Here is a 27314-nt window from a genome sequence, read left to right on the forward strand (position 1 = left end):
GGCCTTGGCACATCTAAGACGATGGACGTTGGGGGACAGTTTTGCTTTAGTCCCTTATGTTAGCTAACCCGGTGAGGGAGTGACCCCTGCCTTCCTCGCTGGGATCCCCTCACCACCTGGCAGGAGACTTGTTTGATTTGATTGAGGAGAGAACGCAGTGACTCTTGGACTCATCTGCATTGGGGCTGAGAAGGAAGGGAGATGCTATGTTTAACCCTAGAGCAGTGAATGTGTTTTTCCTTCTCTGGGCATATAGCCAGTGATTGAGACTTCAGGAACTGATGCAGGCTGGGAAGGAAGGTGAAGCCATGGTACACATGGCAGACACACACAGTGGAGCACAACCAGAGCCAGCGGTGTTTATAGACACTTTATTAATGTGAACAGGGAGTTTACTGAAAAACACCACATACAGGCATTGGGTGGTCGGGAACGACATTTCTAGTGTTCAGAGAAAGATTGGCTGTGGAAAATCAAGAGAAAGCAGCAAGAAGGTGACAACATAGCAATGAGCCCCATCAGTTCCAGGACTGCATGAGTTTGCTGGTCGTGTTTGATGGCGCATCACAAACCTACAAGCACTCAACCTTCAGCAGCCTCCCGCCCCGGCACAAACACTGCCCATCAGAGACATCTCTTGCCAAGTGGTAACTTGGGGAAAAGAAAGATAAAGTAATACAGGCTTTGAGCTTAGCTGGCCTAAGATAGGGGTTGAGGCTAATCTACAACTTAGGCCTGCTTAAAGCGCTTATCTCCTGGGTCCTCCGATAGACTCAAGGACGGGTAGAGGGGCTAAACGTAAGTCATCTACCACAGCAGAGATTAGGAAAGGCCTTGGGTGGTGCTATTTTTAAAACCTAAGGCCACGAGGCACACACAGGGTTGAGACTGGTGCTTAACACAGAGTGGGTGCTAAAATGCAGAATGAATGCATGATCAGAGTCATGACATGCCAAGTGGTATTCAGATACATAGCCAGTGCCTAAGAGAATTCACCCGGTTAGAGAGTTTTCATTTACAAAAGGAGAGGAAAGGAAGGTGCTTTTTATTTTATTTTTCCATTTCCACTTAACTTGGGAAAGGGGAACCATGACCTGTTGTGAAATGTGTCTAGCTCCCTGCTTCTTCCTGCCACAATGTAGTCTCATGGCCCTCTTCCCTCTGATTTATGACAGATTCTGAGATGGGTATATTTTTCTTTTTGATCTAATTTGGGGAGAAGGGAGGGAGCTACTATCGCTTCTCTTCACCATTCATAGCTCTACACATACTTCCAGCATATCCCTGCTTTGAAAAATTCCTTTTCTACTAACGTGTCTTATTTGGCATCAAAGGAGAAACTAGAAACTCTGAGAATCAGAAGTCTGGGTGTGTGGATGTTTGGGGGTGGTGACTCTAAAGGATAGTGCTTTTAGACGGTCTGAAAAGAAAGGCCGGCGTAGGAACAGGTATTGACTGTCGAGGTCTTTCCACACAGAAGTTGGAGCTGTGACGCAAGGCTGAGCCGATGGTAAAGCTCAGCGGGGAGGGTGCTCACGGGGGTCAACTGAGTTGAGTAATGAAGTTCATGGCCATCAACATCCAAAGGAAAGGGAAAACCAGACCCAGCCTGGCTGAGCCTTTAGTAAAAAAATGTGTGGTTAAGGATCAGTCATGGGGAATACCCAGCACCAAGACAACAGATAGGGTTCCTAAAGTGATAATAGCCCTTGAGAACATTTCTAAGCCCTTGAATAAGAACAGCATGCCAGACAAAGCTTCCAGAGCAGTGCACGTGCGTCAGGGCCCTCTGTAGGGAGATGGGGAGCGATGGGGAGAGAGTGAGGACTTGAAGTAGGCTGGTGATCACAGTACCTTGTGGATTTAGAGTCATGATCAGGTCTCCAGGAAGGAGTTCAACTGCAGTTCAGGAGAAAGAACGCGGCACAAGCCAAGGAGAAAGGGAAAAGCAACATGAGATAGACTGTCAAAGCACATACAGAGCAAGGGCCAAGAAGCAAAGTGGTGGTGGGCTTGGGGCGGGAGAACATGTTGAACATCTCGGGACAAGCAAGAGAGGCAAGGTTTTGATAAAGGTAAAAATAATGAGAGGAAAGGAAGCAGCCGTGGTCTCCATGGAGAGACCTGGGCTGGGGGTCAGAAGACCCAGATTCTAGCTCTCTGCTTACCAGCCACATGAACTTATGATTTGGTAAAGCATCTTAGCCTCAGACAGCCTGTTTCTTCATCTGTTCCCATATTAGCAATATCCACCTCGCAGCGCTAGTTGTGGGGAAGAAATAAGATAACTGAAATAAAAAGGCTTGGGAAAGCACAGAGCTTAATAAAGTATTGAGGATGACAAGTTGAGGCATTAGGAGAAGGAAAAGACTAGGGAAGATTACTTGCAAAAGACAAAGAAGAAAAAAAGAGGTATCATTCAGCTGCATTAAAAATCACTCAGGCAATTGGCTTTTCAAAAAGAAACAAGACAAACATGCATATTTGGTCACAAGTGAGACGCACAGCCTACTGAAGCAGCAGCGGAGTGGAGTGCTAGAAGGTAGCTTGCTTCTACAGCAAGCTGTCACCCACCAGCCATGTGGCTGGGGAAACCGCACAGTAATCCAGGCCAGTTTCCCTCACTCTAAAGTAAAAGAAATCAACATTCTGTCCCCTATTTCAGAGGAATTATGTGGGAAATTACCAATGAGAAAGGTCTTGAATTTATTGAAAGAAAGTATTTTCTTCAGTAAACTCAGACTCATGAATATGTCAACAAGGACTTGTTTCAAATACTTCCCCAGGAATGGCAGAGAGAAGAAAAACTGACTCTGTCAAGGTCAGGCCCAAAGCCAAGGGATAGGATCTTTCCCCAGAAATCTGCCTGGATCTGAGGGACATCTTGGCCACGGAATCCCATCACCTTCATCTTCTTATATCCCATGTAGCATCCTTCCCTCCCTCATCACAGAGTGCCCGAGGACACCACATTTAACACCAGTTACTCAAAGTGAATCATAAGACAGTGGCTAACATTTGTCCAGTGTTTATCTGCTCTCCTAACATCTGGAAAAGACTCCTGGACACTGAATTCCCAGGTGAAATTTTTGGAAGTCACCAAGCTTACCCCTCCCCCATCACTGCACCCATTTGCTCATCATCCGTCTCACTAAAAACATGTGTCTTGGTTAAGCATCATTCCCAGGTGCATTCCCTTTCCGGGGGAGGTTTCAGAGTCACAAATCTTTTCAGTAGAGAAATTCTTCACATCTACCTCATATCCTTCTCTCTTCCTTTCTGGCCAAGGGCTAGTTACCTGAATCAATATGAGTTAACCTTAGCCAGGCAACCCACCTAATTCTGGGCTTGGGAAAGAGCCATAGCCAAACTCAATTTGCAGAAACACAATTATCCCATCTCGGGAAGTGTACACCGGGCGGCACTTAAGGCCTTATCTGCTCCAGGTTATCCTTTGAAGTCTCTTATTTTGTTAAGCTCTGTCTGAGTCTCAGTTGCCTCCTGTAAAATGAGTAATAATACTGATCCACAGAAATTCTGAGAGGAAGAACTTTGCGATTTCAGTTCCAGTGCCCACAGGGAAGTATTGCCACCTGGCCATCTCAGGAAGTGTGCTCGCCTGGGAAGGCACACACATGTTACCGTGTGAGGATTACAAACATGTGTGACTAAACCGGTTGCCTACGCTTGGCTTCTTCAAGGACTGAGATTAACCCAGGCCTTTGAGACCTATCGGTGTCTAGCCCTGGAGCCAAGCTCCAGAGAATAGTTTAGTCCATGCTTAACGAACTTTCTATCACTGGAAGGCCCAAAAAGGCATGCTTTGCTCTGATGCTCCAGCCCCGTGGGCCAGGAACTTAGAAAAACTGACATCAGTAAATCCCATTTCATGACACTCTTTTGCTTTAACCCCAACTGACCATTCCTGCTTCCTTCCACTAAGACATGCATTCACTTGCAGCAATGGAGAACGAGCCAGCTCCAGCCAGTAAGGGGCAGGTGGATATACTGCCCACGGCATGTGTTCAAAGTCGGGTGGAGATCAGGGGAGGAGTCAGTTGGCATGGGAGCCGCTTGCCTGATAGCCAGGACAGGGTGAGGTTGAGTCTGTGTAGACATGTTGGCTCCTCAGTTCTGGCAAGGTCTTCTGGTGTATAGGTCTGATGGGGTTAGCAAGTCGGAGGTGAGTGGATGGATGATGAGTGAGCTGAAGGATGGAGGCATGAAGGGAAGTGATGTGGCCCCTGGGGCAGCCTCCTGATGCTGCTGGCATCACTGAACCTAGGATAGCCAGTCCTTCAGTGTTCAGGCCACCTACCAATGACAAAACAACTCACTGAGAAGTTCCAGCTCAGTCCAGCCCAGCCAAAGACTCTTTGACAAAATCCATGATCCTTACATAGGAGGGAGTCAGGGAATTATTTTTGGTCACTATGGGTCAGAAGTTCAAGTTGCCCCAACACTCAGGCCAAAGCAATTCACCTTCCAAAGGACTCGACCTCACACAGAGCTTTATGACTTGGGCATCAACTTAAAGATGTGTTCTGAGGGTGGGGACTCTGGGTAGGGTAGAAATCTAATCTAAAGGACCAAATTTAAAGTCATTTTGATTGGTGGGTGACAGTGTCACCTGTACAACCTACCATCCTGAGCTACCTGCCCCTCCCTTCCCTGTACATCACCTCAAGTCACCCCTTCTATTCCTCCACTGGCACCGCAGAGTTCTCTTTGTTCTCTGATGGGATGGCCAGGTAGTCAGACCTGTTGGAGGAAAGACGGGGGAAGAAAATCAGTGTGTTTGGTACCCTGAGGTGGAAACACAGGAAAGGGGGAGGTGCAAGGGCACAGGAACGAGGATGCCTACAGAACAGCTCTGCATTTCCTTCTGGCTGTGTTACCCAAGAGAAAATGAGAATGGCCCTTTCAGCAGACTAGAATAATAGTTTCATTTTTTTCTTCCACCAGCAATGTGAGTCTTCCCATTTATCCACATTGTCCTCAGGATTTAGTATTGTTAAATTAAATCAGCCACACTGATGGATGTCAGATTATATTTTAAGGATGCTTTAATTTTCACTTCCCTGATTACTGGGAAAGTCGAGCATCTTTTCCTAAGTTTATACGCAGTGTGGGTTTCTACTTCTGTAAGATGACTGTTCATGTACTTTACCAGTTTTTCTTCTGAGATATCTGTCTTTTTCTCATTAATGTTTCTTTGATGGTTTCATGTCTTGAAAATATCTTCTCCCAGTCTGATGTTTGTCTATACATACAGTGTAATCAAAATTACCATTTTGTCCCTGACTTGTGCCTTTTGTATTTTAAGAAATCCTCCCACTTCCAAGGTAATAAAGATACTCTTATATTTCCTAATAGAATTTTAGAGTTTTACATTTCATCTTTCCTTGAAATCCACTCACTATTTTTGTTTAGTGTGAGAGATGAGGAATCTAATTTTATTGTATTTTCTATATGGATAAGGAATTGTCCTTATACCATTAACTGGACAGTTCATTCTTCCTTCAGTTTTTTATATAGGGATTAACCTGTCTGCAGGCTCTCTGCCTTGTTCTGTTTGTCTGTATTATGTGTCTCTATCAGTATCGTAAATTCTCTAATAACTCTATAAGAAATCTTCATATCTGATAGGAAAAGTACCACCAGCCACCTCCCCCAAATTTATTGTTATTTCAAACAGGCAAACTATGGTGTATGGGCTGATAATGGTTCTTACTTGCTTAAGGGCTTGCAAACAAATAAAATCAAAGGGCAATATGAGACAGCAAAGCCTAAAATATTTACTATCTGGCCATCCTTTGGCTTAGAGTAGTTTTGGCCTTTGACCTTCTGTGTGACCTTTTTTTTTTTTTTGGTCTTTTTAGAGCCACAGTATCTCTGAATATTGTTTTCCCTCCATATCCTCTTTTCTATTCTAATAAATCTTCTCAATTCTTCATATTTCTTTATGATATTACATCTTTTTATATCTCTGTGCTTCATTCTGTGGAACTGCCTTACGTTTATCTTCTGGTTACCAGTATCTAATCTCTGGTGAAGCAATCTATTGAGTTATAAATTTTGCTGATTGGGAGTTCTTGTCATGGCTCAGTGGTTAACAAATCCGACTAGGAACCATGAGGTTGTGGGTTCGATCCCTGGCCTTGCTCAGTGGGTTAAGGATCTGGTGTTGCCGTGAGCTGTGGTGAGGTCACAGAGGCGGCTCGGATCTGGCGTTGCTGTGGCTCTGGTGTAGGCCGGCGGCTATGGCTCCGATACAACCCCTAGCCTGGGAACCTCCATATGCCGTGGGTGTGGCCCTAGAAAAGACAAAAAAAAAAAAAAAATTTGCTGACGGTATTTTTCATTTCCAGATTTTTTTCACTCCTGTTCAAATCTGCCTGTTGTTTTTTCTTAGCAACTCATGCTAGTCTTATACTTGGGTTCCTCCTTTCATTGTTTTAGCTTTTTCAAACAAACATTTCCTATATTCTATCAGGTCCTTCTTGTGTCTGAAGTTCCTAGGACTTAATCCTGCCATTTGTTACCTCTCTTGCTCACACTGAATTGTCTGCTGCTGTGTCTATTAGTTTTGGATCAGACTGCGGAATGAGACTCAGCAATGCTTTATCTGGAGAACAGCGAAGCCTCAGCGGAAAGTGGGTCCCTTCAGAGTAGTTTTTCATTTGCTTCCACCTGACTATCACTGTTTGGGGACTATTTTTTTTAATTGAATTTCTCAGCTTAGAGGTTCCTGGATCATATGGATAGTATAAACTTAAATCCCAAACATTGTGAGAGCAGGCTTGTGGTTACCAATTCTCGAGAATCTTTTATGTTTCTGCTTGGCATTAGGCTATGATAGCTATGTTCCCTGGGCTGGTGGACTGATTATGTTCTGATCTATCCTTTGCATGAGTTGTATGGATCCTGGCTCTCCTGGTGACCTCAGTTCCAACTCTGTTTCTTGTGCAAGCCCGATCATAGGTACTTTCTGTCCAAGCATGGGAACTCTCTAAGTACAGGTACTTCCTATGCACGGGCACTTCCTGTCCAATGCGGCCACTTCCTGTCCAATTGTGGGCACTTGCTATACTCAAGCACTAAAATCTGATCACCTAGGTCACCAGGAATGACAGCCTCCCAGCGTATCATTTCTTTCTATCTTTCTCTCTGGTCAGTTACAGTTTTTTACTTTCCTGAGATGAAGGATATTATGAAAAATGATACTTTATTTTGATGAGCTATAATTTCTTACTTTCTTGGGATCATAGATATCATGAAAAATTGTACTTTATTTTATCAAACATTTCCAGATGATTGTAGCCTAGCGTTTTTAGGTTAAGCCTCAGCTGTGTACATCTGTGAGGGTTATTTTCTATCCTTCCTCTCCCCAAATCACAGGCCAACATAGCCCCTTAGACACTGAGACCCCATCATTTGTTACATGTCCTCATCCTAGGTGACTAGGGCCTTGGTGAAAATGGCGAAGGTACAGCCTGGACATTGGAGAAAGAGAGCCCCTCTCTGGGTATTCAACGGCTGCCCCCCTCCAAGGGGAAGGACATATTTGGAGCTCTGGAGCTAATAAAGGGCAGTGCCCGGGTGGCCTAATGAACTCTGTGGCTTACAGCAAACAAATGAAAGTGACAGGAAGAGCACGTACATTAGCGTGACCCAGCCTTTCCTCTCATTATCTGTGTGGCCTCAGCAAGCCACTTAGCCTCTATGAGCTGCTTCGGCATCTACAAAATGGTCATAAAAATGTTAATGTTACTGGACTGTGGCAGCAGCTGATAGGCTTTACATAGTGGTTAAGAGTGTAGGGCACATGTGCAGCAATGTGGATGGGCCCAGAGATTATCACACTAAGTGAAGTATGTCAGAGAAAGACAAATACCATATGAAATCACTTACATGTGGAATCAAAAGTAGGACACAAATGGACTTATGTATGAAAGAGAAACAGACTCACAGACATAGAGAAGAGACTTGAGATTGCCGAGGGGGAGGGTCAGTTGGGGAGGGATAGATTGGGCATTTGGGATTAGCAGATGCAAACTATTATACATAGGATAGATAAATAGCAAGGTCCTACTCTATAGCACAGGGAACTATATTCAATATCCTATGGTAAACTATAACAGAAAAAAAGAGTTCCTGCTATGGCACAGTGGGTTAAGAATCTGACTACAGCAGCTCAGGTCCCTGCAGAGGCATGGGTTCGATCCCCAGCCTGGCACAGTGGGTTGAAGGATCTGACATTGCCACAGCTGTGGCTTGGATTCAATCCCTGGCCTTGGAACTTCCATATGCTATGGGTGCCGCCATTAAAAAAAAATGAAAAAGAACATATATGTACAACTGAATATCACTTTGCTGTATAGCAGAAATTAACACAACATTCCAAAACAACTATGCCTCAATAAAGTTTTTTTAAAAAGTGCGGGGCAAGCGTCAGCAGGTATGCAGTCAATGGTCTTGGGCAAACAATGGTCTTGGGCAAACTTTTCCAGGCTCAGTCGTCTCGTCTGGTAAAATGGGTGTATTAATGCTGCCCACCTTGACAGAGGTTGGGAGGCAAGCAAAGGGCTATGTAAATTGCTTCGCACTTCACCCATGAGGCGAGCGCTCCGAAGGTGCAAGCTATCATTGCCTTGGCGTCTTTAGACTTACGCATTTTCTTGGGCTGCCTCTTCGGCCTTTGAGACCTTCCTGTAGCAATATATCATCTCGATGAGCAGCCACAAGGTGAGGAAGACCAGGAGGATGTACATCATGATTTCTGAGACCACAGAGGTGAAGTCCTCTCCAGCTGCAAGGGGGAGAGGGAGGCTCAGACTCTGCGTGCCCAACAACCCCAGGGCTGTCACTGGGGTCAGAGGAGGCCTACTTTTAGGTCTTAAATAACCACTGGGTCTAAAGGACCTCAAGAAGGTATCAGAGATTTAATACCCTCTACCTCTCCTGTCTGCCGGCTTTCTCACTGACTTTCCTCAGAGGCTCTGCGGGGATGGGTGAGGAAGAAGGGTGGGTGGCGAAGAGGCAGTAGAGCAGAGAAAGGAATCCTGGAGCTCGATGAGATACATTTGGCTGGGTCCCAATTTTCCTACTTCCTGGTGTGTGAACAGTCCTTTTCCTGATTCGAGACTCGCTTATTTAATTTGTAAGGTGAGGATAATAATGCACACCAGATGTTACCTAGCAAATTTAAGAATAGCTTGTGGGGGAGTTCCTATCGTGGCTCAGCAGAAACGAATCCAACTATTAACCATGAGGTTGTGGGTTCGATCCCTGGCCTCGCTCAGTGGGTTAAGTAAGGATCCGGCATTGCCGTGAGCTGTGGTGTAGGACACAGATGCAGCTTGGATCTGACTGTGGCTGTGGCGTAGGCCAGCGGCTGTAGCTCCGATCAGATCCCTAGCCTGTAAATTCCATATGCTCCAGGAGTGGCCCTAAAAAGACAAAAAAAAAAAAAAGTGGCAGAGAGTGAGATGTGCTGGAGGAAAAAGATGCAGTAGAAACAGAGCAAATAAATGCAAAGATCCTGCTTCTGGTGCTAAGGTGCTTCATGTGCCCAGGCAAGCCCTTATCCTCCAGAGCTGTCTCCCAGCCACAGAATGAGGGACCAGAGCTGCACCCTCCAATCATATGGGGAGTCATTTCAACTTACATTTGCGAGATGGCACAGAGGCCTACTGAACTCACACCTGCAGCAGTGGTACAGAGCTGTCTACACTGACAGAAAGCCCCTGGGTGATGCTGATACAGGCTCTTTGTTCCGGACCCCTGTTTTAAAAGAGAGCCAAGCTTCCTCCCAGCCCTAACATCCCAAGAGACTCTGAGACTCTGATAACAAGTGTGTTTTCATCTATTCTTATCCAAGTCTGGCTCTGGTGTCTGGTAGGCAGACTGGCTCCACTTTGCTGCACTTTCTATCAGCTACACGAGAGTCTCTGGAGGCAAAAAGCCTCTGAGAGCAGGAAGTGGAGACAGAGGTGGCTTCCTAGTGCCAGGTAGTCACCAGCTGACTGTCCTGGAGGTGAACAGTAGGGGGCGCCCGCCACCTTTCCCCAGGGAGCAGAGGTGTGTAAACCGAAGAGGATAATGGAACTTCTGAACTGGAAAACACCTTAGAGAGCTTTCCAGTCCATCCTCTTTGCTTTACACAAGAGGAGATAGGCTTGGAGAGGGGAAGTGGCTCGTCAGGTCTGAGCCCAACAGACTGGCCTGAGAGTCGTTGTACCCAGTCAGGACTGACCTACCTTCTGTTTTTAGTCTTGTTGTCTAAGTCATGACTAAACCATGGCCTCACTTACTCTGATGTGCATGAATTTTATCACCATTACATGATAAAAAAAAATAAATAAGCTTGTGGCCTGGAAGTCAGGATTCCTGGCACCCTTTTCTAGGAAGAGCCTGGCTTTAATTTGACCCTTTTCCCTTCTGCCCCACACCTTTTGCCTGTTCCCACCCTGCCTCTTGGGGCAGCCAAAATGCTAAGAATGGGCTGGAGATAGATTGCCTGAGAAAGGCTAAGCAAAATGAAGTTATCATTTAGGCTAGGTGAGAAAACACAAAGGGAGATGCATCTATCACTCTTCTGACATCTGTAAGGAGGCCCCTCCACCCCAGTTTTCTGAATAATGAGCCCAACTGAAAGCAGAACAGGAAGTTCTCAAGACATGGAAACAACCGACATGTCTACCAACAGATGAATGGATTAAGAAGATGTGCTACGTATACACAATGGAATACTACTCAGCCACAAAAAAGAACAAAATAATGCCATTTGCAGCAACATGGATGCAACTAGACATTCTCATACTAAGGAAAGTACATCAAAAAGTGAAAGACAAGTACCATATGATATTACTTATATGTGGAATCTAAAAAGTAGCACAAATGAACCTGTCTACAGAATAGAAATAAACTCACAGACATGGAGAACCGACTTGTGGTTGCCCAGCAGAAGGGGGAGGGAGTGGATGGACTGGGAGTTTGCAGTTAGTAGATACAAACTATTATTACATTTAGAATGGATAAGCAACGAGATCCTACTATACAGCACAGGGAACTATATCCAATCTCTTGGGATTATCTTGGAAGATAATACAAGAAAACGAATGTGTATCTATGTATGATTGGGTCACTTTGCTATACAGCAGAAATTGGCACAACACTGTAAATCAACTATACTTTAAAAAAATTTTAAAGACTGTTCTAAGTTCACCCTCAAGACTGGTGTCATGCAACAGAAACATTTGAGTTACACTGATGAAAGGGCTTCCCACCCTAACAAGCAACAGGCGGTGGTAAGAAATCAGAAAAATGTAACGACTAGAGAGCTAGATATGTTTCCCCTTTTCCCAGCTGAGAATGGGGTTATATCATGAGAGACACCACGGATGGAGAAGGGGCTGCTTGTGTGATTATGGTGAAGGGAGGCAGAAGACAGAGACTGCCAGACTGGTTGAGAGCAGTGGTTCTCAAAGCGCAGTCCCTGGCAGCATCGGCACTGCCTGGCAATTTGTTAGTCAATTTCTCAGGCTCCATCTATGGAATCAGAAAGGCTGGGTTTAAGAAGTCCTGTGGGGGAATCTGAGGCTGGCTGAAATTTGAACACCACTGGTTTGGAGGCAGGTATGACTCCCAGACAGGAGGGTAGATGACCTCCAGGTAACTCATGAGATTTCTCTGAGCCCACTGAGTCAGGGATTCAATGCGGGCCAGAGAAGAAAGTGTAGCTGTTTTGTCCATTTGAGGCCTCATGGAGGCTGTCCTCTTTCTCTAAGGATAAGAATCCTGGACCAGGTAAAGATCATAGCACACTGTCCTCTCCACACTTTTTTGCTTTGAGGAAAGGAAGGCACAGAGAGGCCAGCCCTCAGGCACTTGCAAGAAGCTGGCCACTACAGGATGACCAGGCAGTGGTGACATTTTTAGACCACTCCAAATACCGGGGGGTTGCATTCTGAAAGGGGCTCACTTGTGGGGAAACCCACTGTCCCCCTTCCACTGAGAGCAGGGCACCCTCGAGACTTACCCTCCTCAGTGACTCGAAGGGGGATCAGCCGGGTGGTCTTCACAAAGGGCCGATGAGCCTCGAACTCAAACTCCCGTGACACGTTGCAAGTGTAGAGGCCAGAGTCGTTGAGAGTGACATTGAGCACTGTGATGGACACGTCCTGCAAGTCTTTGCTCCCATTCCACTGCAGGCGTCCCTGGAAGGGGCTCTCCACCTCCTGCTGGCCGTTCCGATACTCGTAGATCTGCAGGTAGAGAGGCAGAGGGGGTAGGGTGAGGAGAGAAGACAGGGTAGAGATGGGGACAGGGCAGGGGAAAGGACCAGAATGGGGCATGGGGTTACAATGTCACAAGGAGCTCCCGAAGGTGGGAGTGGGACAGGAGGTGCCGAGGGGGCAGGGAAGAGGGGGAAAGAGGGGCGAAGGCGAACAGGTTGTCAGGGTATGTGGTTGCGGCAGGAAGGGGTAGGCAGGAAAATGGGGTGGGAAGAAAGAGAACAGAGGAAGGTGAGTGAAATGTACAGGAGACCAGAGGGGGACACTGAGAGGAAGGAAAGATTGGAAGGAGGCAAAAAGAGAGAACAAGGGAGAAAGATGTGTCCTGGGGGCAGCCAGTGAGGGATGGAGGCAGAGAGGCAGTTTCATTTGTCATGAGGCATCTGACAGCTCTGGCCTCCAAATGGGATTCTCTGAGCTGGTCCCCACTGAGGGGTTGTGGGCAACCAGGGCCAGGTCACAGGGAGGAGATGCAGGATCCTAAAGTGGCCCAGAGAATGTCCAGGTGATGTGCAAACATCAGGTCTTCCCCTCTGGGCTGGACCAGAACTGAAATCTAGTCTTGACATTTCTTGTCCCAAACACTTCCACCTTCCAGTGTATCTCTGTGTGTTGAGAGTGTGTGTGTGTGTGTGTGTGTGTTTCTCTACAGCTGTGCTGTTCACTCTAGTCTTTGCTTGCCCTGTGCGACTACTTACATTAAATTTCAAATTACTAGGGATTAAATAAAATGTAAAATTCAGTTTCTCAGTTGCACTAGCTACTAGTTTCAGGTGTTCAATTCCACATGCGGCCAGTGGCTACTATACTGGACAGCACAAATAGGGGACATTTTCATCTTCACCAAAATTTCTATTAGCATTGCTCTGTATTTCCAGCATAATTTTTAAAGTTTCTTTTCCTCCCTCTGTGCCACCTTCTCCTCACTTTGGGCAGGCCCGAAGCAGAGCAGGTGGCTGGCATATGACCAGACCTGAGGCTCATGGGAACCTTTGCATCTGGTCAAGACTTTAAGACTCCTGTAACCTGGGCACTAGCCTGGGTCACAGTGAGCCCTGAGCTGGGGGCTGGGAAGTTGACTGGTCCCAGGTCTGACACCTGATTGGAGCAAATCTACATCAGAATGGCACACTCAGCCTAGAGCTGGAAATGAGTCCAGCTTCAGGAGAGCTAGACAGAAGAGCAGGCAAAACTGAAATTCATCCTAATATTGTGTCCACTAAGTCTTCATGGAGAAAAAACTTGTCTCCAGGAAGACAAGGCAGTGCAGTAAAAGGGGCTTTGAATCTGCTGTCAGATAACTTGGTTCAAATCTAAGCTCTTTCTTACTAACTTCTTTAAGCCTCAGTTGCCCTATTTATGCATATTTTCTCACTTATATAGTGCTTCCTATACTCCAGAACTATTCTTTTTTTTATTTTTTATTTTTATTTTTATTTTTTTTTTGTCTTTTTGCTATTTCTTGGGCCGCTCCCGGGGCATATGGAGGTTCCCAGGCTAGGGGTCTAATCGGAGCTGTAGCCGCCAGTCTACACCAGAGCCACAGCAACGCTGGATCCGAGCTGCGTCTGCAACCTACACCACAGCTCACGGCAACGCCGGATCGTTAACCCACTGAGCAAGGGCAGGGATTGAACCTGCAACCTCATGGTTCCTAGTCGGATTCGTTAACCACTGTGCCACGACGGGAACTCCTCTTTTTTTTTTAATAATGATTTTTATTTTTTCCATTGTAGCTGGTTCACAGTGTTTTGTCAATTTTCTACTGTACAGCAAGGTGACCCAGTTATACATAACATGTATACATTCTTTTTTCTCACATCATCATGCTCCATCATAAGTGACTAGAAATAGTTCCCAGTGCCATACAGCAGGAACTCCAGAACTATTCTAAATGCATTAAAAATCATAGCTCATCACCTCACACCAGTCAGAATGGCCATCATTAACAAGTGAACAAATAACAAATGCCGGAGAGGGTGTGGAGAATAAGTACGTTCTCCACTGCTGGTGGCAATATAAATTGGTCCAACCACTATGGAAAACAGTATGGAGGTACCTCAGGAAACTAAATATAGAAAGAACTACCATATGACCCAGAAATCCCACTGCTGGGCATATATCTGGACAAAACTTTTGTTGAAAAAGATACATGTACCCCGATGTTCATTGCAGCACTATTCACAATAGCCAAGACATGGAAACAACCTAAATGTCCACTGACAGATGAATGGATTAAGAAGATGTGGTACATATACACAATGGAATATTACTCATCCATAAAAAGACAAACTAATGCCTTTTGCAGCAATATGGATAGATCTAGAGACTCTCATACTAAGTGAAGTAAGCCAAAAACAGAAAGACAAATAACATATGATATCACTTATTTGTAGAATCTAAAATATGGAGATGATCCTATCTAAAAATAACAAACAAACAAAAAACAGAAACAAATCACGGCCAAGAAAAGCAGACTTGAGGTTCCCAAGGGGGAAAGGAGGGGGAGTGGAATGGATGGGCATTTGGTTTTTTTTTTTTTAATGCAAACTGTTATATGTGAAATGGATATGCAGTGGGATCCTACTGTACAGCACAGGGAAATGTGTGTGATTGGGTCACTTTTTTGTACAACAGAACTTGACAACTATACTTTAATAATAATAATAATAATAATAATAATAAAATAACTCCAGAAAAAAAAGTATAGTTCATGCATCCTGGCTCAGTGAAATAGGTACAGTTTATAGCCCCATTTTAGAGATGAGGAAACTGAGGCACAGAGAGGTTAAGCAATTTGTCCAAGGACACAGAGTTAATAGCTTTTGGAGTCAAGAATCAACCCCAGGGAGTTCCCACTGTGGCTCAGCAGTAACGAATCCGACTAGATTCCATGAGGTTGCGGGTATGATCCCTGGCCTTGCTCAGTGGGTTAAGGATCTGGCATTGCCGTGAGCTGCCGTGTAGGTCGCAGACTCAGCTCATATCTGGTGTTGATTGCTGTGGTGTGGGCTGGCAGCTGAAACTCTGATTTGATCCCTAGCCTGAGAACCTCCATATGCTGCAGGTGCAGCCTTAAATTAAAAAAAAAAAAAAAATCAATCCTAGGCAGCCTGGCTCCAGAGACAGTGAATGTATGTAGGCTTGGCCCATGTAGCCACTATAGGACTATTTGAATATGCCACCCACTGATGCATGTGTACCATTTAACATCAGCCTTGGTCATCCCTGTTGCTCTTATTTCACTGGGCATGGAGAGTTAAAAGAGTTAAGCTATGTTATTTAATGACCCTTACTGTTATTTCAATTTCTCTACTCATTTAATCCACCCAGTAGGATGAAGCAGAGATCAAATGAGAACACCTGCTGGAGTTCCCATTGTGGCTCAGTGGTTAACGAATCCGACTAGGAACCATGAGGTTGCAGGTTCGATCCCTGGCCTTGCTCAGTGGGTTAACGATCCGGCATTGCCGTGAGCTGTGGTGTAGGTCACAGACGCGGCTCGGATCTGGCGTTGCTGTGGCTCTGGCGTAGGCTGGTGGCTACAGCTTCGATTAGACCCCTAACCTGGGAACCTCCATATGCCACAGGAGCAGCCCTAGAAAAGGCAAAAAGACAAAAAAAAAGGCAAATGAGAACACCTGCAAAATGCCTAGTAGGGTGACTGGCACACAGTAGGTTTTAACACTATTTAACTCCTTCTTCTCCTTGCCCTGCTTGTAACCAGGAATGCTCGCAGCTGGCTGAGCGCCCTCCCTTTCACGGAGGCCGGGCTAAACTAAGGCTGTCAGTTATCTGCTGAGGAGCCATCCGTGCTTTGCAGAGAAAGAGCCAGTGTTTGTCAGATCATCATTCCCCAGACTCTCGGGAGCCAGGCACATGACAGCAGAAGCCAGCAAAAGAAAGGCCAGAGTCAGCAGTCAGACATACAAGAAAATCTTTACCGCCCTCGGGCCTGTAGAACCACTCCACCACCGTGGTGGCCTCCACCTCCTCCCTCTTCATGCAGGAGATGCAGCGCAGCTTCATGGGGTTGCCCTGAACAGCCTCCGTCTCCGAGGGCACTTCCACACACACGGGGACGCAGATGCCGACTGGAGAGGGGCCGGATGACAGAGAAGGGACAGGAGATGTTGGGGAGAGGCAATGGGAAGCAAGGAGGGAGGGAGGAGAGAGAGAAGGAAGAATCATTAGACAAACTGGCAAAGAGCATGCACGCGTGTATGCTCCCAAGGCCGCATTCTCATGACAGGCAGGGAGTGGGCCAAAGGAGCCATGGATGAGATGGCATTGACCGAAAGCCTCCCCGGGAGCAGTGGGGATAAGGTGCACCACATACCTGGCCGCTGCCCTCAAAGACTTAGATCTAGGCTGGAAACAGAGCACCCGTGCACCCATCCATTGAATATCCATGCACCCCCTCATTCAACCAACATCCACTGAAAGCTACCCTATGCCAAGCCTAATGCTGAGAAACAAAACATTCACCATGCCCTAAAGGCATTTATAATCTCTAGCAGGGAACACATGCTCCTAGGTTTCATTAACCCAGACCATGGCAAGTGACATACCAGGACATGCTCTGTTCCCAGAGGAGGGGCAGTTATTTCTGCTTGGGGTGGGGAGAGAGGAAGAGAGGATGCTGAGACTTGAGGCTAGAAAGGTAGATGGGACCCATGCTGTGAAGACCTCTGCATGTCCTTTGCAACAGGAGGGGTCACATGTTTTAAAGCCACGGAGAGATATAATCATATCTGTGTTTTATGGAAAATGTAGGTAATTCTATGCATGTGGAGGATGAAGCAGCCAGGAAGAGAATGGTGACCTGATCATGGGGCTGGGGTGATGCTTTACACAGAGGATGAAAGAGAGAGAAAGTTAAAAATGGGGTGAGGGGTCAGATGGGGAGGCACCCTGCATGCCACACGGAGGTCTGGACTTATGGCTCCTGCCCTTTAGAAAGTCATGACCCCTGAAAAAGGGTAAGTACATCAGAATGAATTCAAATTCAGAATGAATCAAAAGTGGTATGTGGCTTCCAAGGAAGCAAGTGCAAATGTGGGCTGCATTAACAGATGTACAGAGTGCAGAACAAAGGAGGAACGGTTCCTCTGTGCTGTTCAGAACAAATATGGACTATTGTGATCAGTACAGGGTGTCTTATTGTACACACAAAAGTAAGTTTTCACAGAGTGTATGTGCAGAGGAAGGCAAGATGGAGAAGGGTCTTGGGCAAAATCAGGTAAGAACAGAGCAGGGGACGTGGGTGCTTACAAAGGTGGGGATAGGGTGCTTAGCTGAATTTCAATTTCAAATTGTAATACTGTAATATTGAAATTGTAATACTTGAAATAACAAATTTCAATGTATAATATTTCATTTCTTAGGGGTTCTATTTTTATTAATTATTAGTTAATGGGAAGGTAGCATCAGAAGGGGTTAGAAGTTCTGATACAAGAATCCTTGTGGGGGCATTCCCATCGTGGTGCAGTGGAAGTGAACCCAACTAGGAACCATGAGGTTGTGGGTTTGATCCCTGGCCTCAATCGGTGGGTTAAGGATCCGGCATTGCTGTGAGCTGTGGTGCAGGTTGCACACGTGGCTTGGATCTGGCATTGCTGTGGCTGTGGCTGTGGCTGTGGCCAGCAGCTGTAGCTCCAATTAGACCCCTAGTCTGGGAACCTCCATACGCCCAGGCGCAGCCCTAAAAAGAAAAAAAAAAAAAAGAATCCTTGGGGTTCCTCTCATTTTTGAATCTTCTGCATAGGATGTAAGCCCTCTTACCAAATAGGTTTTTTTTTTAGATTTGTTAACAGCTTTTTCTTTTTTTCTATATTCTTTTTTTTTTCCTGCTTTTTAGGGCTGCACCTGCAGCATATGGAAATTCTCAGGCTAAGGGTCTAATTGGAGCTTACAGCTGCCAGCCTATACCACAGCCACAGCAACGCCAGATCTGAGCCGCGTCTGCAACCTACACCACAGCTCATGGCAATGCCAGATCCTTAACCCACTGAGCGAGGCCAGGGATCAAACCTGCATCCTTATGGTTCCTAGTCGGATTCATTCCACTGAGCCACGACGGGAACTCCTGGAATGATTTCTATCAATGTGCTTTGTAGAAATGTCATTTGTTAATGTTATTTTATCTTTCTTTTATCTGTTCACTTATTCAACAAATACACTGAGCGCTTACTGTGTGCCAGGCACTGCTCTAGGCACCAAGAACACAACAGGGAACAAATGAGAAACCATCCCTGCTCTCATGGAGCCCACATTCCAGAGAGAGAGAGAAAGTAAACAACATAAAACTGCAATAAGTGCAATTACAGGAAGAAATAAAACAGAGGAGAGGAGATAGAATTTGAAAAGGGCTGTTGGTGACAGCCACACTGAGAAGGTGACATCGAGCAGGTGAAGATGTGCAGAGGAAACAGCAACTTGAGAATCCTAGGGTGGGAATCCTAGGGTTGGTGAAAGCAGAGAGCACAATAACAGCATGGGGAACAAAGTGGGATAGGAGACACGGTAGGAGAAATAAGCCAGGGCCAGATCACATGGCTCTTTGAAGACCATGATTAGAAGTACGGCTTTTGCTTTGAGTGAGATGGGAGCACTGGAGGGTTCTGAGTGGAAAAACATGATTTATACAAAATTACACGATCTGACTGCTGTGTTGAGAATAAACTGAAGAGGTGAGGAAGGACAAGTATGGAAGCAAAAAGTATAGTTAAGAGGCTGGTACAGTGATTAGACTGAGACAGTTCAGTGATTTTTCTTGGATAAAGATGGCAGTAGAGCTGTTGGGGTTTGAAAAGGATAGTTTCCTGGACTAATCTCCTTGAAGTGGTGAGAGGTGATGTCCTCTAATGAACAAGTAAATGAGCTGTTCTTTTTTTTTTTTTTTCTTTTTAGGGCTCCACTTGCAACACATGGGGGCTCCCAGGCTAGGGGTCAAGTCGGAGCTGCAGCTGCCAGCCTACGCCACAGCCATGCCAGATCTAAGCCACTTCTATGACCTGCACCACAGCTCATGGATCCTTAACCCACTGAGTGAGGCCAGGGATCAAATCCACATCCTTATGGATACTAGTCAGCTTTGTTACCGCTGAGCCACAACGGGAACTCCAAAGAGTTGTTCTTAAATAGAAACACAGTTAGTTCGTTTATAGTTAAAGGAGAGAAGGCAGAATATGTGCAGTCAGGATGGTGAGTGTGGCATGGCAGCTGCTCTGTTCTGAGCTGCCGCTATGACAGTAATCCAAAATATCATCAGAGAGCAAGCCCTACTAATCCCCTCCTCCTTGCCAAAGTCCAGTTTGAAGTCCTAAGAAAGAACTCTGCTCATAGGATCAATTCAATTCAGGAGGCCCTAGACAGAGCACTGCAAAATGGCTACAAAATCCTCTCATCTTTGATTGCGTTCCCTTTGCAATATGACTTGCTGCCTCTTCCATCAAGAGGTAAGGTATATTTCTCCATCTTGTGAGTCTCCAGGATACCACTGCCTCTCTTTCCATGAAATCCAAGAAAAGACTGTACCTATGGTAGATATTCACCCCCATATTGAAGACTGTAAATAAGAAACTCCTGGAATAATCTTGGCCAAATCAGTTGACCTTTGGTCTCCTCTTCAATTTCTACAGTAATAATGAGGAAACATGAGAAGGAAGACTAAATTAATGATGGTTATATTTAACTAAGGAATAGCATCAATCTATTATGAGGTAGATAGTAATGTGTATGTAACCAACCCCTCTAATAACTCCAAATCTTTTTCTTCTTTGGATATTGCCTCTATTGACTTTGCTCTAGAATGCTTTCCTTTGTGCTAAGATAATAAAGGCTTTGATTAGAGTGTAAATACCTTCCAAAAGGGGGCAATAAATGGCATTATTTGTAGAAATTAACACCGTGAAATGACTTGATTTATCAAATTAGCCAGTCACCAAGCAGAGACTTGAAAGAATGGGACGCAGGGGGAAGAGAGAAAAATATTTCCAACACAACAGACAACTGGGGAAGTGGACTTGGAGAGGAAGAGCAGAGCAGACACTAGGAGGTGAAGAATGAGTAGGGCTCTAGGGAAGGCAATGGCATGAGAGAGGGGTGGAAGGGTGGTTCCAAAGAGGAATGAGAGGACCAGTGCCCATCTGGCAATCCTGCATAGCATCACATGTGTCCATAAGAGGAGCTAGAACAAGCTCTGGGAGATTGAAGTCAAGAGGCAAAAGTCCTCTAGAAAGTCCTTTCCCCTCCCCTGTACTCGTTTTCTCATCTCTAAATTGGAAATAATCTACCTTTCCTGAATACCACCATAGGATTGATATGGGGGCCAAAAGAAGTAATAGGCTGAAAATTGCTTTGTAAACTGTAAAGCACCAGGCAAGGTAGGATTACTATTATTACCATATACTTATTGAAGGAAATGAGAGAATTTTGTTCAATTCATGCAGAAAATAGAAGAATGGTCTCTAGACACACACACACACACAAAAAAAGAGTTCCCATTGTGGTGCAGTGGAAACAAATCTGACTAGGAACCATGAGGTTTCCGGTCCAATCCCTGGCCTCGCTCAGTGGTTTGAGGATCCGGTGTTGCCTTGAGCTGTGGTGTGGGTCGCAGACATGGCTCGGATCTGGAGTTGCTGTGGCTGTGGCGTAGGCCAACAACTACAGATCCGATTGGACCCCTAGCCTGGGAACCTCCATATGCTGTGGGTGTGGCCCTAAAAAGACAAAAAGCCAAAAAAAAAAAAAAAAGGACAAGATTCCATTCCATTCATATTTGCATCATGTGACAAATCAACTTGGAGAGGGAGAGGGCATCTAAGCAAAGTGCTTTCCAATACTGGAATTACACGCAAATAAAATGAAACTGCATTCGTGAAGCAAAGGCCCTCTCTCTTACATTTAATGGCAAGGCTTCCTGAATCATCCCTCTTTCCCTTCTGTGGCTTCTGAATTTGGTGAGCCAATGTTGAAAAGCTGAGGATGGACAAGGATAGGTGTAATATGTACACTTCTTCCAAACGTTTTTTGCAGGGAGACTGAGGATCAGGGAGGAGGACTGGGCACTCTGCCAATTTTAGCAGTATTCTGTAAATATTTCCCTAACATTCCAATTGTGTAGTTAAAAGAGATGTTAGATATCATCTGCCCCAACTGCCAAACTTATGTATCTCCAAAAAACGTGTATATGAGGAACCAGCTATTCTAAGGTTATTACATAGCAAGCTAGTGGCAGAGCTAAGACTCCAATCTAGGCTTTGTAAATTCTCAAGAGGTGTTTAGACTATAGTATGTTCTCCCCCTCTACTAGAATTCAGGCAAGGATGCTAAAAACTTAGATTAGAATTTGGGAAGAAAGACCCTGTAGAATCTCACGCCAACCCTCTCTACATCATCTCCCATTGCTTTACCCACATTCTTTCTCATGCAGCTAAATTCACTGCTCCTAAGCCTCAGGTCCCTAGTCTTAGCCTCCCCTGGGGAAATAAATCTCAGCCTTAAGTCCTCAAGGCAGGTGAGATCATTGGCAACCTATTATGTCTGCTTTATCTTCAGGTCTGGTCTACTCTACTGGGGATGGATGGCGGTTAATCTGCCTTTGGGACTGGCATTACTCTCCCCCTTTGTCCTTCCCAGCCTGTCTCATCGGCATTTTGTTCAACAGGAAGCTTGGCTCTGCTTCTGGTCACATGCAAAATCCAGATAATGCTGGCAACCATAGTTAGTCCTGGAGGCTTAATAAAGTGATACTAAGGTAAAGAGGCGATTCAGATCTGATCAGCATTATCTGCCACTGCACTGGCAGACTAAGTTCCATGCCAACCATAGAACACATCCCCAGTTTTAATAAGGCAGGTATGCACACTCACATCTAATTATCCTGGTTTTTTATTTTTAGCATAGAGGAAGGTAGCTAAGATTATGTAAAGCAATGTATCAAATATATTTGACCTGAGGATCTAATCAAAGTCACCAAGACTGAGATGCCCAGAACTACACAAATACACATCACACACACACATACACACACACAGTACTACATCCTCATCAATCCATTTCGATGCCTATACTAACATGCTCAGACATACACTAGCACACACATTCAAACACTGAGGGATACACAGTAAAGCATTTTCTCAATCGCATATTCAGACATACATGTAGACTCATTAACTCCCACTACACACATGCAGGCACCCCACTCCAAGCCCATCTCTAATACCGCTCTGCTCAGCCTTACTGTAACAAGTATAGGACTCCCTTATTTGGAGAGAGAAGGTCACCTCACCCCTTCACAGCAGATAAGCAAAAACCTATTTATTGCTGAAGGCAAAAAAAAAAAAAAAAAAAAAAAGCTCCCCAAACACCAAAGCACCTTAGCTCCACATGTTTAGGAAAAAGAAGATACAATTCTCAGGTGCCTATATATCTAATATGTAGCTGCAAATGGCTGAAGCCTGTTTCCCTTATTAAAATTAAACAGGTAGATCAACAACTATTTTCACTCTCAAAATACATGCCTCTGGTTTTTTAATACATAAAAATTAATTTGAAGCTCCAATGACTCCACATTAAGAAACGAAATTAATTGCAACCAAGATTTTTTTTATAATGAATGTGATTGCATTCTCTTTCAGCAACGGGAAAGGGAAAGAATACTTTGGAATTAACAGGAAACGGGAGGAAGGGTGGAAAAACCACCAAGGGAGGTTTAGGAATAAAGCAGCTGGGCACTGGGGAGGCCTTTTTCCCATCTCAAAATCCCAGCTCTCATGGAACCCCTCTGGATCCCATGTCTGGCAGACATGCACAGAGGGAAGCCAACCAGGCTCCTTTTTTTGTCACCAACGACATCAGTGTTATTCTTGTTAGCATTATTACTGTTACCTGCATGTCGCATGGCAGGGTGCCAGTACTTACCCCACAAGATGAGCACGAGGGAAGCCAGGGGAAACAAGCTGTTGAAGGCAGGCATCTTCTTCGGCAGGTGGCTTCCTGGGCTAAACAGAGAGATTCCCTGGGTCAACAATTGCTCCCTCTCGGATACTTTCGAGGAAACCCTCTGGGACGAACTGCCCCAAGGGGGCGACTTTCTGACTGAAATAATGGCCAAGTGCCGGTGACCGGGGAAGCTCTGAGGGCTTCTTGAGCCGGGCGGGGGTTTCAGCTCCAAGCCACCCTACAGACCGCCCTCATTCGAGGGAGCCGAGCAGCAGCTTGGCGCGCCTCTCTCCCTGGAGCCCGTTGCTGGGATTCGGCTCAGCACCACGGACAGTACCTTCCCCGCCCACCCCGGAACTTCCAATTCAGTTGCTCCGCAGCTTCTCTTGTTTGCGCCTCGGGGAAAGCTCAGCTCCGAAGTGAGCAGCAGGCCGGCTCTAGGCGGCTGGGCTGTCGAAGGGGTCCATGTTGATCCACCTCTCACCTCCCTACGAATAGCTACGCTCCGACCTTGGATCCACCCAGACCCGGGAGCTCCAGCTTCCTCCGCCCTGGCCGGCTTCTCCGGCTGGGCGTGCCCTCACACCCGAAGCCTCCGGGGCCGCCGTCTGAGCTACAAAATTCGTTCCCGTCCACAACCGCTGAGGCTTCCCGGAGAAGTCCGGAGGGGCCGGGAAGGAGGAGGAAGCTCCTGTTTGGCTGGCGATTTCAGAGGTGGGGCGGTGGGGTGGGGGTGGGCCCCTCTTCCGGAGCTCCCGGGAATCGAGCCGGGGCCCCGACCCTGTGTGGCTAGTGACCAGCTGCCCTTCTCCAGGCCCCCTTGACCGTGTATGCTCTGTCAGCCTTGACATGCGCAGGCGGCTCTCCACCCCCACAGCCACCACAGACCCACCCCCTCGTGCAACACTCCCCACCCCCAAACAGGCGTGCCCCTCCCAGGGCCGATCCCGGCGGCCGAGCTGGGGGCGGAGCTCCGAGCGGCGCAAACACCTCAGCCCCCGCGATTTCTCTGCTTGCGGGCTGTCTCCAGGTCTCCCTGTCACATCTCACACCTCTCCTCTCAACACGGGCACGCCTCCTCCCACCAATTCACCACTCCTGCTCCTATACAGACATGCTCGCCTCCAGCTCCGGGAAGAGGAGGGCCGAATCTCTTTCAGGCAATGATGTCATCTGCTATGTACACTGTACATGGCTCCCAGCTTCTCTCCCCCGACCCCATCCCCTCCTGTTCTCCGGGTATATCCTTCGTCTAGCCTTGATTAATTGGTTCTGGGCACACTGAACGCAGAAAAATAATACCTGCTTAGAAGTGGGGTAGGAGTGCGGCACACCTGTTTCCACGTTCACCTCCTCACCCGGTGAGGTGAATTAAATATCAGTGCAACACTTGGAGGTGGGGAAACTCCCTCTTGAGCTAATCACTTTTTTTTTTTTAAGTTTAAAAACATGCTGTGGTTTGGTTTCTTCCAACCATTAGCCTCACCCTAGTGCCTAGCAGCTGTTTCAATGCCCCACCCCATCTCTGGCAGGGAAACCTGACCCTTTAAATTTAGTTATTAACTCAAATTGACATAATAGATTAGGAATGCCTGGAACTGAAGTGAAAGATTAATACAAGAACTTCTTCTCCCTTCTCATTCCCTACTGCTCCCTTTCCAAAAGGGGAAGTTTGACATTGATATACCAAAAAAGAACAGCAGAGGAACAGCTGACTGTAAGTGAACCATCCTCAGGAAATTCTCTCTCCTAACATGTCACAGAGCAACTGAATGTCCTTCTTCCTGGGCAGGGAGCCACCACGCCATAAACTCTATGTTTCTTTGAAGACCAAAGAATCACAGTGTGTTAGACTTGGATGAGAAGTTAAAACTCGACTTAATTCAACTTCCTTTGCAATTCTTGAATCCTCCAAGGACATTCCTGATACACATGCTCGGCCTTTGTCAGTGATGAGAGCTTACTACCTCATGAGTCAGTCCCTTCTAATGTTTAAAAATGTTTATATTCCATCGAATTCTGTACACTCCTCCTTCCTCCATTAAGTTGTCCGCAAACTGTTTTCCTTAAAACAGCTATGCTTGGGAGCTCTCATCGTGGCTCAGCAGAAACAAATCTGACTAGCATCCAGGAGGATGAGGGTTCGATCCCTGGCCTTGCTCAGTGGATTAAGGATACGGTGTTGCCATGAGCTGTGGTGTACAGGTCGCAGACATGGCTCGGATCTGGCGTTGCTGTGGCTGCGGTGTAGGCCAGTGGCTGCAGCTCCAATTCGACCTAGCCTGGGAAACCTCCATGTGCCATGGGGGCAGCCCTAAAAAGATGAAAAGAGAGAGAGAGAACGCTATGCTTCCCCACACCCCACTCCAGCCTTTTTGGGGGAGCTACGCTTCATAAGTTTCTTCCAGCATATTTCTTAGTTGTTTCCAACCCTCAACTCCCTGGCACTTTCTCGGAAGGATTTTTAGTTTGTCTGCATGGTTCTCCAAGTGACATCCAGAACAGGAGCTAATGCTTCCTGTGGAGGACTGACCAACATAAATCCAGAGGAATCATGGCCACACTTGCTTATGTCTCTTCAGCCACATTTGCCATAGCTCACTTATAATGAGCTACGGTCAATTAAAATCCTTAAGTATTTTTCACTCAACCTGTTGCCAAGTCATCCTGTACTTATACAGGGAATCTTGGGAGAAAACCTCTGTAATTACTGCTGTTAAAATGTATTCGTTTTAACCAATTATCACCTGCTAGTAACACTTGTATTGAATGTAGATTTAATCATCTGACATCTCTAGTTTTGTTTTATTTCTGGCTTGATGATCACTTGACCCAAATATAGATATATATTTTTTAATGGACAGAAAAAACAAAGACGAGTTCTTTAGCATGGTTTTAGAGACCTCACTCTAGTTTGACTAATGAGACAAATAAATACCCAAGCAAATCTCCCTACTTTTTCCTCCCTCACACATTCTGAAAATTGAAAACAAGGGGTATATATGAGACGAATTAGACTTACAATGATCCAGAGGAGAGGTAGGATCTAAGGTTTATATACAGAAACAGATTTTCATCAATATATTTCAAGTTATTCCAAACTAGAATGAATTACCATTTATTCTGTTCAAGTAGTTGTTATCCAAAGAATTAATGGGCTGTTGTAGAAAAAAAAAATTCTGTAGGTTAGAAAGTAGGAATAGATTATTGATAAAGTTCCAATTATCTTTGAGATTCTATGATTTTATTGAAAGCCTCACCCAAATACAAAGAATGATATATTTTCAGTCTGGTAATTCTATCAACCACTACACTACTGCAGCAGGAACTAGCTTAATCTTACATGTTTTTCTTATGCCTATTTGTGCCGATTGTCTTTCATCACAGTGTTCTTCTCTAAATGTTTACAAACCCCATTTTACATAGTCACTTTGAGAACCTTACATGAGATTTTAAGAACGATGTACTTGCTTCTAGTTTGCGTAAACCGCTTCCCCTGTCTCTCCTCTATTGAAAACAGGAGCATTTGGTCTTTTCAGTCTTCTGACATTTCCTTTGATTTTTGGCAGTAACGTTCAGTCACTTTCACAAGTACCTTAAGTTCCCTAAAGTACATCTGGCATTGTTCTGAGAGGTTTTAACTCATTTGAATTAAGTTACTCTTTCCTCTTTCTTTCTGCCATTTCGATTTCAATCCTTTTTTGCTCTTGTTGGGTTTTTTGGGGGTTTTTTTTGAGGGGGCTGTTGTTATTTGTTTGACTTTGGGGCTTTTTTTTAACCTTTTCCAATTTGATGATTATCTTCCCCTTAGAGTTGATAGTGAAACTTAGTTTCTACTCTATAAACAGTAGCCAGACACGCTCTGTATTCCAAGATATCATGCACCTTTCTTGCTTAAAGCTCTTCAATAGCATCTCACTGAATAATAAACTAATAAAATCTAGAATCCTCATTGCGGTCTAGCAAGGCCTGCTCTGAGCCTGCCTATCTCTTGACACTCATGTCTACCCTTCTCTGTCTTGTCCACAATGTTCCAGTTACACTTGACTTTTAAAAAATGTACCT

At 45.5% G+C, this 27314-nt stretch overlaps 1 protein-coding gene across 6 annotated transcripts in view; it reads right to left on the bottom strand.

The window, feature by feature from the left end:
- Positions 1-355: 355 nt before the first annotated feature.
- The window catches only part of SCN3B (sodium voltage-gated channel beta subunit 3), a 76252-nt gene continuing 49293 nt past the window's right edge, over positions 356-27314 (bottom strand). For 2 of the 6 annotated variants that reach the window (XM_047752982.1, XM_047752981.1), the window contains exons 3-7: positions 23229-23308; positions 16230-16393; positions 12044-12269; positions 8674-8812; positions 356-4761 (exon numbers count right to left, since the gene is read on the bottom strand). In XM_047752982.1, the coding sequence (XP_047608938.1) occupies positions 4698-4761; positions 8674-8812; positions 12044-12269; positions 16230-16393; positions 23229-23283 (648 nt within the window). In that variant the 5' untranslated portion in view covers positions 23284-23308 and the 3' untranslated portion in view covers positions 356-4697. Of the gene's footprint in view, positions 4762-8673; positions 8813-12043; positions 12270-16229; positions 16394-23228; positions 24080-27314 lie in introns of those variants that run through there. The other 4 variants (XM_047752983.1, XM_047752979.1, XM_047752980.1 and 1 more) reach the window with 4 other exon arrangements.

This window comes from Phacochoerus africanus, chromosome 11 (genome assembly GCF_016906955.1).
Source record: "Phacochoerus africanus isolate WHEZ1 chromosome 11, ROS_Pafr_v1, whole genome shotgun sequence".
Taxonomy (NCBI): Eukaryota; Metazoa; Chordata; class Mammalia; order Artiodactyla; family Suidae; genus Phacochoerus; species Phacochoerus africanus.